General features: G+C 52.6%; 2 protein-coding genes across 2 annotated transcripts; one reads left to right on the top strand and one right to left on the bottom strand.

Moving 5' to 3' along the window:
- Nucleotides 1–422: 422 nt before the first annotated feature.
- On the bottom strand, nucleotides 423–1,031 carry HRG_10912 (uncharacterized protein; the record flags this gene model as incomplete). The annotated part of the gene is made up of 2 exons (XM_044869382.1): nucleotides 423–827; nucleotides 885–1,031. The coding sequence occupies 2 exons, from the start codon at nucleotides 1,029–1,031 to the stop codon at nucleotides 423–425; spliced, it is 552 nt and encodes a 183-aa protein (XP_044715333.1).
- Nucleotides 1,032–6,817: 5,786 nt separating this feature from the next.
- On the top strand, nucleotides 6,818–9,431 carry HRG_10911 (reverse transcriptase (RNA-dependent DNA polymerase) domain-containing protein; the record flags this gene model as incomplete). The annotated part of the gene is made up of 7 exons (XM_044869381.1): nucleotides 6,818–6,890; nucleotides 6,989–7,185; nucleotides 7,444–8,391; nucleotides 8,470–8,570; nucleotides 8,823–8,851; nucleotides 8,919–9,018; nucleotides 9,089–9,431. 7 exons carry the CDS (start codon nucleotides 6,818–6,820, stop codon nucleotides 9,429–9,431), a joined length of 1,791 nt encoding a protein of 596 aa, XP_044715332.1.
- Between the last annotated feature and the right edge of the window lie 3,179 nt (nucleotides 9,432–12,610).

The following is a 12,610-nucleotide window of genomic DNA, read 5'->3' as shown; positions in this document are numbered from 1 at the left end:
CCTGCTTGTCGATATGATGGATCCCAGCGAGCATTTTCTCTTGAACCTTCCGGCCATATATTGTTTTCAACGGCGAAAAGCACCCGACATCAAGGGGCTGCAAGAGATGTGAGGAATGTGCAGGCATTTGGAGTACCACAATGGAATTGGCCGTACAGTACTTGTCAAATTCCGGCGTGACGTGGCTACCGTGCCCGTCGAGAATAAGAAGTCGATGCGTACCAACCGTACGGCGCCGTGTATTCGGATCAAAGACTTCTTTAGCCAATTCAAAGCAAGGTCGTCGGAAGTCCAGCCGTTCTCACTAACGGCGATATGCCAGTCATCGGGCACTCCTGATTCGTACCAGCTTGCTTGGTGTAACTTGCCCTGGAAGATAACCTTCGCCGGTAAAGCCCAACCTTGGCAATTGATAGACTCGATCACAGTAACCCATTCGCGATTTCCAGGCTGCGTGAGTATTGCCCGACCTCGCCGGTCAGACCGGTAAGGACTCTCGCCGTTGCGGCGACTCCCATTTGAAACCCCGTCTCATCAAAGTTATAGACATCCTCGTCAAGAATCCCCATTTCTGTTTCGTCGCCGCGACTCGATCGTACCATCCTTGGATCTTTGGGGTCTTCGCATTTGGCGCGTTGATAATCGTATCGGCGAGAGTACTTTGCCTTGATTTCGCCGTGGCGGCCAACAAACTTCCGCACCCAGTTCTCCCGACAGGATCTTTGCCTCGCTCGGATAGCAATAAGTTGGCCATCCGACGAGTGTAAGCCACTGTCGGCGGCATCCTCGCTCGTCCATCGACAAGATCCATTGTACCAGGGCAGTCTCTTCCGTCGCCGTCAACTTTAGGTTGTTCACCTGAGCGTCGCGTCGGCGAATGACACCGCGCAGTCGATCAGATACTGTCGATTGAGGACGTCGTATGCGGCCGCTGCCTTGCGGGTACTTTCGAATTGGCCCTGCTGATAGGCCCTGACGGCGAGCAGGACCCGTTCTTCGCGTGGAACCAATTGGTCTCCCGTCGCCGTCATTGTGCTCGGTTTGTCTTGCCATAAGTGTGGGTCGCGGCGGTGGGAAATTTTTCTGACCGAGTAGGGGGTCTGACCGGGAAGGGGCGCCCAAATAAAATTGCGCGCCCGGGCGCGCCACTAAGAACCGCAGACTACGGTCGCACATTAAGGGATTTTCCGATGATCTGCCGGATCTGGTGATCTGCCGGATTGCGGCGACTTCGCACGCTCAACATCAATCGACAATAGCTCAACAACAACGGTGCCAATTGACGTATCCTTTGATTTCCTGAATCATCAGAAGCAGTGAAAGTCTGGCATATATTTAGAACTTTTATCTAGGGGCAATGCTGCGGTGCTGACATCAAACCAAGCAACGGCCAAAATAGGATGCCGACAGATTGTGTAAGTCATTTCAGCCAATACAGCAAAACAGAACATTATTGGCTTTCATCGTAGGCTTTAATCATGTGGGATTCTCCCCATTCTATCCATAGTGCAGAACTTGGCTCAGGATACTGCAAAAATGGGGTTGGAAGGGCGAGCTGGATAACTTCATTCTACGCACCCGTAATGAGCCAGATTGAACGTGATTCGACGGTACAAGCATCTTCTGAAAAGAACCTATCTATGCATCTGAATGTAAGGTTTATTTTTAGCTTGAAATTCAGTGCGCGAGGCTCCGCTTTCACACCTGACAAGGAAAGACGTGCACGAAAATTGAGAAATTCGACACCCTACCCTAAAACACGTATAACATGGATGAAATGGGCTTTCTATTCCTTATGAGCATTTGAACGAACAGGGTATTCCTCTTATTATAAGAAAACAAGGCAAAATTGCTCGGCGTATTAAAAAATGGCAACCCATCCTCCCTTACGTTCAAGATGTGCGTCAGTCAAGAGATGGCATCGCTGCCCCATTTCTCATCCACCAAGACAAGCCAGCACAAACTCTGGACTTTTGGTTCGTGAAACGTGAATCAAGTCGTCAATAAATATTTTTAACACGTCAAAAACGAGGTGGACGAATCACAATATTGAAATGAGCAGCTCACCGGTACGTTCGACCGGTTTACCAGGTGAAAGCTCGAAACGGTTGTGCTTATCGCCTTTGGTTCCCGATGGCCACTTAACCATTTTAGTATCGAATTTATGGAGTGGTGTGACCGGCACCGAGTGATCGTTGTGGTGTTTCCCCCTCAATCCATTCATCGGCTGCAACCCTTGATGTATCGTTATTCAGCCTCTCTCAACAGCGTATACGCATGATCTTATCCAGTACACAGACAAATCAAAAAGGTTCATTGGATTGCTGAAATCGAAGATCTAGACTGTGTTTTGGAACGCATTTCAGGAAGTAGTCGAGAAGTCCTCTGTTGATGCTGGCGCAACAGCCGAAGGCTGAGCAGCACCTCGGGAGCCCTCAATATGAGTTTTAAGTGCTTGATATGAGAGTTAAAGTATGCAGAGAACAAGTAGTCACAAGAACCAGCGCAGGCAGACCGGTAAGGCTTCAAAGATGATCTCTTCTGCTGTACAGATTCTAGTGCAGACGAGGTGTTTAGCTCTAAAATTGTGGCTCAAGCTCGCCAAAAATGACAGTGAAAGGACTCCAAAGAAAGAGGAGGCTCTGAAGAAGGAGGCCCGAAAGCTTCAGCGACAGCAGAAGGCAGCGGAGCAAAGCTCTCGCTCTAGAGAAGAGGAAGCAATGAGAGGCGGAAATTGGGAGAAAACGACGGATGACGGAGGCCGTGAAGCAAAATAAGGAGATAAATTGGCATTATTAACAAGAGCTGAAGATTTTGAAAGTGGAAAAGCCACAGAAAATGCAGAATGAGCGACGGGTGGCTTCTGAGGGTCGCGAGAGGAGTCAGGATGTTCACGCTGCAAAAATTGTCACTCTTCCGTTCACACCAGAGCGGGCCATAGCATTGCAGGTACCAAACACACTATATAATAACGCAAATAATAAGGCAATGATAACTTCAAACGACATATCCTGTCCTCAAAGGCCCTCTTTAGCTGTTGATAGTGATCGGGAGGCAATGGGTGCATTTCGGGGACTTGCGCGATCGGAGAGTAACAGAAGACGACCTCGATGGCTGGATGACTTCAAAAAGATTGAGTGGCATCTTTGAGCATTATTAACTGCTCTTATAAGATTTTAGAACAATTCAAATAGTATTCGTGAAGTTATTCTCAGTTCTTTGCTGGAATGCAATGAGCCCAAAATCCGGCGAATCGCCAGATCCGGCAGATCACCGGAAAATCCCTTAAGCAACAAAGGCACGCACCGCAAAAAAGAAATCGCGCTAAACCGCCACGACGCCGCCTGACCCCTCAACCCCGCCTGCCTCAAGGCACAAGACCGTATGGAGCCCTCGTCCGACGTCAAATAACCCAATTGAGACCACTGCATTGCTATATCTGCGATACAACGATGCCTAAACGCAGTGTTGATCTTGAGCCCTTCCGGGATCACATTAATGGTCTCTTCCTGTCAAGGTCTACGCAACAGGAAATGCTGCAATCGTTGAACAGCCTGCTCGTCGCCCAAGACTCTCCGACAATCAGCTTACGGACCCTTCAGACCCAAATTGCCGCCTGGGGACTATCTCGTCAATTACGGCTTGATGACTTGTTCGAAGAGATCGTTGAGATGCATGAGTTAAAGTTTACACTTACGGGTATACTGGCTCAAGTCAATGATACCCTTCGTGCAAGAAGCAGGCAGAGATCTCGTTACGCACATTAAAGAGCCATCTGGCCACTCTGGGTCTTTCACGGCAGAATATACACATCACTGAAGAGCTTATTGAACGAGTTCGCTTTTACTTCTATACATACGGGTATAGTGACTCTTCAATCGCTCGTGACTTACGGACCAAGGATGGAATGACGGTATCCCTTCACACAGTCGTACGCACTCGACTACAGAATGGAATGAAACGCCGTTATCGCACGGACGACGAACGGCAAGCAGCTCTTCGTGCCGCGATTGAATTCATTGGAAGGGACCTCCAAGAGACATCTGCGGTTCGTTCATTTGGCAGAGGCTATCTCTACAACTATGTCCGACTAAAAGGTGGCGTCTTGGTATCGCAAAACCGTCTCTATGATTTTATCGTTCAGTCTTTCCGGAGGAAGTCCAAAGGCGCCGCGAGGGCAACTTCAAGCATCGTACTGACTTTACCGTGCCGGGACCAAACTTCCTTTGGTGCCTCGATGGGTACGAGAAGCTCAAGCGCTTCGGCTTTCAAGTCTATGCTTGCATTGATGCATATTCGCGCTGTATTGTCTGGTTCTTCTTGGGAAGGTCAGCGACTACAGCGTTAAGCACACTCAAGCAGTATCTTGTTGCTGTACAGCATCTGGAATGCGCCCTTTTCACTCGCTGTGACTACGGCGTCGAGACTCCTCTTTGGGTTGCGGCACAAGCGGCGATTGCAAGAGCTGGGTCAGCACGATTTACGTATGAGGATATAAATGGTATGCGTCACATGTATCGCCAAGGAGACCTTATTGAGTCTTGTCATATGTACGGGCCAAGTACACGGAATGTGCGAATCGAGTCATGGTGGCGAAGCCTTCGAGTTGGAGCGTCAGACCGATGGATTGTAAGTCAATCTGTCACGGGCTGTGCCCGGCTGGTGGACCCGGTTGTACCGGGTCCGGTGGGTCGTGCTCCGGTGGCAACACCGGCCCCGCTCCGCGGACCCAGAAGCTGCGAGAACATTCCGAGAAGGGCAATATAAGCTCGCACTCGAGGCTACGCCTCGAGTTCAGCTTCTTTTCCTCCTTAGCTCTAGATAGACAACATCTAGGCACCTGCTTGTTGAATAAACTCCGGGCCAGCCTTTCACATATCTAGAGCTCCTTCTAAATACCGCAAGCTGCAGACTGCTCGTCAGGATGGACCAGCAGAGTGAGAGCCCAAGTCTCCAGCAGCAATGGATTGACCAACGCATTCAAGAAGCGGTCAATGCGACTCTCAGCCCTCTACAGGACCAACTTTCCTTGCTGATGGAGCAACTCGGGCGAGCGCAGCCGCAGAGCGCCGACTTGCAATCGCCGCCAGTGGCACGAGGATTGGGCGAGAGCACGCCTGGCTTGGGCACGCCCTCCCAAAACCTGCGGTACTGGAATGCGGAAACCGTTGCCCAACCCACCCAAGTATGACGGCTCACGGAAGAGCTACTCCTCCTGGGCCAGGCAGATGCGAGACAAGCTGGACCTTGATGCACACTACTACAGTGGAAATCGCGAACTTTGGTACCTCATCAACTCATGTTTGGACGAGCGACCACAGCAAGTGGTCGCTACCTTTACGCCGCGGAGGCCCTGGGGTAGCTACGACCCCAAGAGTTCATGCGATACCTCGACCGAACCTACCAGGACAGCAACATCCAATCCCGCGCTGCTGCCACGCTGAGAACTATGCGGCAGCGCGAAGACCAACCTCTCGCGTCCTTCCTTCCCGATTCGAACAGGCATTAGCTGAAGCCGGGGGAGCAGACTGGCCGGACAGTGCAAAGATCGTATTTCTAGAGAACGCAATAAATGCACGCCTCCAAGAGAGTTTGGTCACAGCCGTCCTACCCGACGACTACCAGGGATGGCTTGCGAGAGTTCAGGAAATTGCGGGCAGATTGGAGAGACTGAAACCCGGTAGGCAGCCGACGTCGACTGAGCGGACGCCTCAACAGCTACCAAGGCAACGACCCAAGGAGGAACCGGAGGACCCCGACGGAGATGTTAAGATGACGGACATCAACCGTATTGGCCACGAGTCGAAGGGTCGTCGACATGTCGATAAGAAGCCGAAGGATGAGCGCCGCTGCTATCGCTGTGGTCGGACGGATCATCTTATCGTGGACTGCCCAGCCCAGGTGGTCTTTCCTGGCGAAGGGAAGCAACAGCGACCTAAAGCTGCGCGCATGAAGAAGCCCGATGCCGCAGATGATTCGGAATCAACCGCAGCATCCAGTGAGGACGAGTCGGCGGGAAAGACTAGCCCCGGGCGAAAGCGGGCGCCGGGGCCTGCAAAGGCAGACATCCGGGACTGGGAAGCGTTCAAGCCACGAATGAATAGTCGGACTGTATTAGTCAACGCGCGGGTAAACCGAGGCTATCGAATACGCGCCCTTGTCGACTGTGGATGTGACTGCTATGCCGTGATCGACGAAGCCCTTGTTCGGAAGCTGCGGATACCCTTCGTCGACTCGAAACCACGAGAAATTGGGGATTCTCAGAGTCAGCGAAGAGTGTCATATCCCCAGGGTCGTGGCTGTTGTGGTCGAGACAGCTGGATTTGACGAACGTGTCTTTGCATACGTGATCCCAAGCCTGGGCCAGGACATGTTCCTCGGCCGGCCTTGGATGGAGAGAAATCACGTCGTGTACGATGCTGCCAAGCAGCGAATGTACCATGGGAGGGCAGGTGTGACGATACGCCTCATTGGGCAGGAAGAGCCCGCCAAGATACGCGCGATTCGAAGCGCAAGACTCGTGTCGGCAGCCGTATTCACGGCGGAGTGTCGACGCGCAAAGAGACGCAAGAAGTGCAACGCGATCTCGATTCATGCAATCAGTTTGTCGGATATAGAGAGGGCGCTTCAGCCGAAGCCGCCAGTCGATCCGAGCGAGAAGGTCCCGGCAGAAGTGCTGAAAGAATTCCGCGACCTATTCTCACCAGGAGAGGCAATGAAGCTGCCGCCACATCGACCGGGTGTGGATCATGAAGTCAACCTGCAGCCTGACAAGAACGGCAACGAGCCACCCCTTCCGTGGGGCCCACTCTACAACATGTCACGAGAAGAGCTGTTGGTCTTGCGAAAGACCCTGAAAGACCTGCTGGACAGAGGATTCATCCGAGCGAGTAGCTCAGCGGCTGCCGCGCCGGTGCTGTTCGTGCGGAAGCCGAATGGAGGGCTGCGATTTTGTTGCGACTACCGAGCGCTGAATGCAATCACCAAGCGCGACCGATACCCACTGCCCTCATCGCGGAGACCCTGCAGAATCTGGCCAAGGCTAAGTGGTTCACCAAGTTGGACGTGGTGGCCGCTTTCCATAAGATCCGCATGGCTCCGGGACATGAGGGAAAGACTGCATTTCGCACGAGGTTTGGGCTCTACGAGTGGCTCGTGTGCCCTTTCGGCCTGAGCGGCGCCCCGGCATCATTCCAACGATACATGAACAGTGTATTGCGCGAATGGCTGGACGACTTTGTCACAGCGTACCTGGATGATGTACTGATCTACTCGAGCGGTTCGAAGGCGGATCATGAGGCTAAGGTGCGACGAGTTCCAAGCACTCGCCGACGCTGGGCTGCACCTAGACCCAGCGAAGTGCGAGTTTTCGGTACAAGAGGTCAAATACCTTGGGTTCATCGTCAACGCAGGAAAGGAATCGCCTGCGACCCCGAAAAGCAGCGCGCCATCCGCGAATGGGAGGCCCTGACCACGGTGAAGGGTGTCAGAAGCTTTCTGGGCTTCGCCAACTATTACCGGATCTTCATCCCCGACTATGCCAAGATCACGCAGTCTCTGGATGCCCTGCTTAAGAAAGGAACTGCCTTTCATTGGGGACGAGCGGAGAACGAGGCGTTTCAGGAGCTGAAGCGACGATTTTGCGAGTCACCGGTGCTCAAGCAGTGGGACCCGAGCCTCCCGACCTTTTTGGAGACGGATTGCTCAGGCTACGCATTGGGAGGCGTCCTGTCGCAGGAAGGCCCAGATGGACGTCGACACGCATGCGCCTTCTTCTCGAAGCGACTTTCGCCAGCGGAGTACAACTATCCCATTCACGACAAGGAGATGCTTGCCATCATGAGATGTCTCGACAACTGGAACGCCGAACTTAGGAGCTGCGGCCCATTTACAATCCTTACCGATCACCGCAACCTGGAGTATTTCATGACACGCCAGAAGCTCACGGAACGGCAGAGCCGTTGGGCAGCCGAATTGTCCCAGTTCGACTTCAAGCTCGAGTATCGACCGGGAAGCGAGGCTGTCGTGCCTGATGCGTTGTCCCGCCGTGAACAAGACAAGCCACAGGGCATTGACGACGAGCGGGAACAAGGAAGAATGATACAGTTGATACCGGATAGTGCCATTCCATCATCGACAAGAGCATGTATCAACGCGATGAGTTCTGACTGTTCAGAGGCATCCACCCTGCCGAAGATGAAGGTCTTCGAGGTAGCGGACCTGCAGCAACTCTGGGACGAAACGGTGGCGAAGGACTCGATATTCCGGGCAGCCTATAAGGCAGTCCGCGATCGCGAGCGTGCCTTCCCGCCCTCGCTGGGCCTGAAGATCCAGATTTCAGAATGTGCGATCGACGCAGGCAAAAGGCTGACATTCAGAGACCGTATTTGGGTGCCGGGTGGATCCGGAGAGGAGGGTAACCAGGAGGAAGCTGAGAAAGACCAGTTGAGAACCCGCATTGTGCAGCAGTCGCATGACTCTGTTGCGACCGGTCATCCCGGCAGGGAAGGTACGCTGGCTATTGTGGCTCGGCGATTCTACTGGCCTGGGCAGTCCCAGCTGGTTCGCCGGTACGTAGCCAATTGCGACACCTGCGGCAGAGCACACATCTGGCGCCAGTCGAAAAGGGGATTTCTCAAGCCTCTGCCGATTCCAGATCGACCCCGAAGCCATTTGTCCATGGACTTCATCACAGATCTGCCGCCTACTGGACCGAGCAAGGCAAGGTACCTGTGGGTGATTGTGGACAGACTGACAAAGGCTGTGACCTCGAGGTGATGGACAACATGGAAGCTGAGCCGTGTGCAAACCGTTTTCTCCAGTGTCATTACCGATTTCACGGAATGCCACGGTCCATCGTCAGCGACCGCGGAGCAACTGGCTAAGTAGGTTCTGGAAGAGGTTCTGCCGTCTTGCAGGTGTCACGCAGAAATTGAGCACGGCCTATCATCCTCAGACGGACGGAGGGCCAGAGAGAATGAACCAGGAGATCGAGGCCTACCTGAGAGCCTACGTGTCGTACGTGCAGGACGACTGGGAGAACTGCTCCCTGCCGCGCAGCTGGCACTCAACAATCGTGAATCCGCAGCGACCAAGATCAGCCCCTTTTCGCTGAGCATGGTTACCACGTCGATCCCATCAGCGTCGAGGAATCGGAAGAGCCACCGAGGCATAGAGAGGAAAGCAGAGCTGATAGCCTACTCAGTCGCCTGCAGGAGGTCAATGAGTACATGCAAGCAGTGATGGCCTCCTCACAGCAACAACAAGAAGAGGCTGCCAACGCAAAGCGACAGCCTGCGGAGCGATTTGAAGTTGGTGACAAGGTGTGGCTCTCGATGGCAAACTACAGATCGCCACGACCGTGCAAGAAGCTCGACTGGCTGCATCACAAGTACACAGTCACGAAGATCCGGCTCCTGGCCAAAAGGTAGATGACGCACAGCCACCACCGGTACAAGATGAGTCCGGCACGAATCTGTGGGATGTCGACGAGATTCTCTGCGCGAGATGGAAGAAGCGGGGACGAGGGGAATTCAGGCAAGCACTAGTGCGATGGACGGGCTACGCAGAGCCGACTTGGGAGCCAGTTGAGTGGTTGCAAGGAACAATTGCGATGAAGGCATTCGAGGACAAGTACGGGCCAATCAAGACCAATGATGGCCCTAGGGAGAGGTACGAGACGCTGGCAGGAACGCAAGAACCCCGCAGACGCCGACCTGGTCGGAGGGGACAAGGGGTAATGTCACGGGCTGTGCCCGGCTGGTGGACCCGGTTGTACCGGGTCCGGTGGGTCGTGCCCGGTGGCAACACCGGCCGCCCGCGGACCCAGAAGCTGCGAGAACATTCCGAGAAGGGCAATATAAGCTCGCACTCGAGGCTACGCCTCGAGTTCAGCTTCTTTTCCTCCTTAGCTCTAGATAGACAACATCTAGGCACCTGCTTGTTGAATAAACTCCGGGCCAGCCTTTCACACAATCGAACTATTAGACTACATATATACGCTAATTATAGAGTAGTCTTTCTTCAATGAGCTTGCACACTCGGCTTTATTCATTGAGTCGATGCTAAGTGACCAGATTGCGCTATACGCAATCTATACACCGATGATCAGGGACGAATTTGCAACCTTCGTGGACCTTTGGAACTCTCACAAGATCCGCACACAACGAAATCGTCAACATGTAATAAGCGGCCGACCTATAGATCTCTATAATACGGATCAGGCACCGAACTGGGGTGTGCATCTTAGCGAGGGTGATGAGGGTATGGCCAGCGAGGTTCTGCAGGATTTACTCGAGCCGATACAAGATATCGACATCGATTCCTTCTTGCCACAAGAGACAGCAGACTGGTGTATGCAAGAGCTGACAGCGATGGGGTTTGACGGGTTGCTTGATTCAAGGCAAGATCACAAGCACCCCTTCTTTGAGGAATATATGGAACTTCGCCGTCGAATACGGCAGCATCATGAAAGTGGTCACCAGCCAATTCTTGCAGTAATGGAGCCGCCACGAGGCGGGCTGGCAAGATATGTGAGCAACTTCACTCTTGGTGTAAATACATGTGCGTATTAAAATAATATAGGTACAACTAGACCAAATCCTCGAACAAAACCATTCTCTCCGACGAGCTCAAGCCCAGCTTCAGGGCGATGCTATTCCACTAAGCGCTCAACACCGATTCCAACTATTTGGAGAGGAAGGCATTGATAATGTGCCTGAGCCGGGCACCAGTTAGAGTCGTCTCTTCTGGAGGTGCCTGGTGTTATAAGCTGGCCCTCTCGCCGCCTCTGTATCTGTAGAGGCCTCGCCTTCTCCCTCGTCCTGCCCCTCGTCTTGCTCCCTATCTTGCTCCTCGTCTTGGCCCTCGCGAGAGGAGAACGAGCTGCGGCGTGAGGATTGGCAGTGGATAGTCACTAGCAAGATCCCTTAGGTCCGGCAGTGGCGAACTTTCGAATTGATCAACCTCGATACGCTCCTTTTTGACACGATGAGGCGTGTCTATCGCATCAGGAGACGCATTTCTCTTCCTTTTCCCGCGGGACTTCGAGCTCGCATGGACATTGCGATCTTGTTCCCTATGAGATGTATCGTTCTTCGTTTTCCGTTTCGAATCACTAATAGACTTCGAGGCCGCACGAAGGTTAGGGTCTTCAACCTGAAAGCTGATCCAGACGACGATATGACCCTCGTCGACTGACCAACTCTTACGAGCCTTGGGAGAGTCTATAGCGTGCTGGAAAAAGAGGTCGTAAATAGTAACTTCAGGATTATCCAGTGGGATCCTCCTTAATCCTCTCTGCTTTTGCCAACTATTCCCAATCTCCCAACGCACATTATCCTGGAAGTTGCTCTCGAACTGTGGTCGGACGTATTTTCTAACCCATTCATCCACAGTCATTGAGAGACAATCGGAATACTCGTTGTGTGGGAGGGGATCGAGATCGACGCTACCTATACTGGCTCGTTAGTTACCAAGCGAAGGAGGCGCGTTTTCTTGTATTTTACCAATCTCATCCTGCTTCCGCGGAATAAAGAAGCTAGCGTACTGCTCCCCACGGCAGAGGATACCGTTAATACGGATTGGCAGCCCGAGTGGATGTTCGTAAGGGTCTTCTCTCTCTCTCGTCCTACAGGACGCAGTGGCTTCTTCAGCAGCCGACTTCCAATGTTGTCGAAAGTTGAGCGTTCGATCCCTCTTTCGAGCCGCTGGTCGAGCCGGGCCGATAACCTGGGCGGAACGTTGACTCGATAGAGTATTTGGTCCCGCAGGAGGTTCGTCGGCGTCTGATACAACGATTGACTGGGGCCATGGTTTCCCGCAGAAGGGGCAGAAGCAAGACTCTGGGTTCTCCTCTCGAACTTGCCCATGGAGACGTTTAGAACTTTAGCCTTAGGGCAGTTTACAGCACCCCAGTAAGGCGCCATGGGAGCATGTATTAGACGATAAGGAGCGCAATATAGCTATACAAAGGGAAGGGAAAAGAACATGGTAAAGCAATGCAAAGGAAGAGAAAAAAGAGCGATGCAATAGTGTAGGTAACTGTCGGCTAGTATAGGCACCGCTGTTAGTAGGTCACCTGAAGGATCAAGGGAGGGCCACCTGAAGGATCATTATGAGGCCATGTATCGGGGACCCATAAAGACCTCACGTATGGGGCCAGTTTGGTGCCTATGTAAGTCACCTGAGGGTCCCTCTGACTACGGCATAAATAGGGCCCTGTGGCCGCTTCTTTCTAGCTAGATCATGCATCTTTATCCCTTCTTGTGTTGCCCCTACCTCATGAGTACCAGAATGACAGTCCATCGACAGTAACTTAGTGGAAAGGGGGGGCTTTGGGCCTTTGTTTGTCTTGTAATTTGCCGGATTATCTATTTATCCTGGATTCTATCATGTGACTTACACTTACAAGCTTCCTCTAAGTCGCTTTAAGCACTACATCCCTCGACGGTACAGGAGCATAAGCGAGGTCGAATGTGACTTGGGCAAAATGATTGTTCATAAGGAGAGAGATTCGGAAAACTCCGACTTAAGTTATCTACGCAATATTCATAAAACGAGACTAAGCTACGGATACAGTGGTAAGCAGTTCGCACCACTATAGGTCGTC

Source organism: Hirsutella rhossiliensis (genome assembly GCF_020360975.1).
Source record: "Hirsutella rhossiliensis strain HR02 chromosome Unknown scaffold00018, whole genome shotgun sequence".
NCBI lineage: Eukaryota > Fungi > Ascomycota > Sordariomycetes > Hypocreales > Ophiocordycipitaceae > Hirsutella > Hirsutella rhossiliensis.
This window is presented reverse-complemented; position numbering and strand designations above follow the sequence as displayed.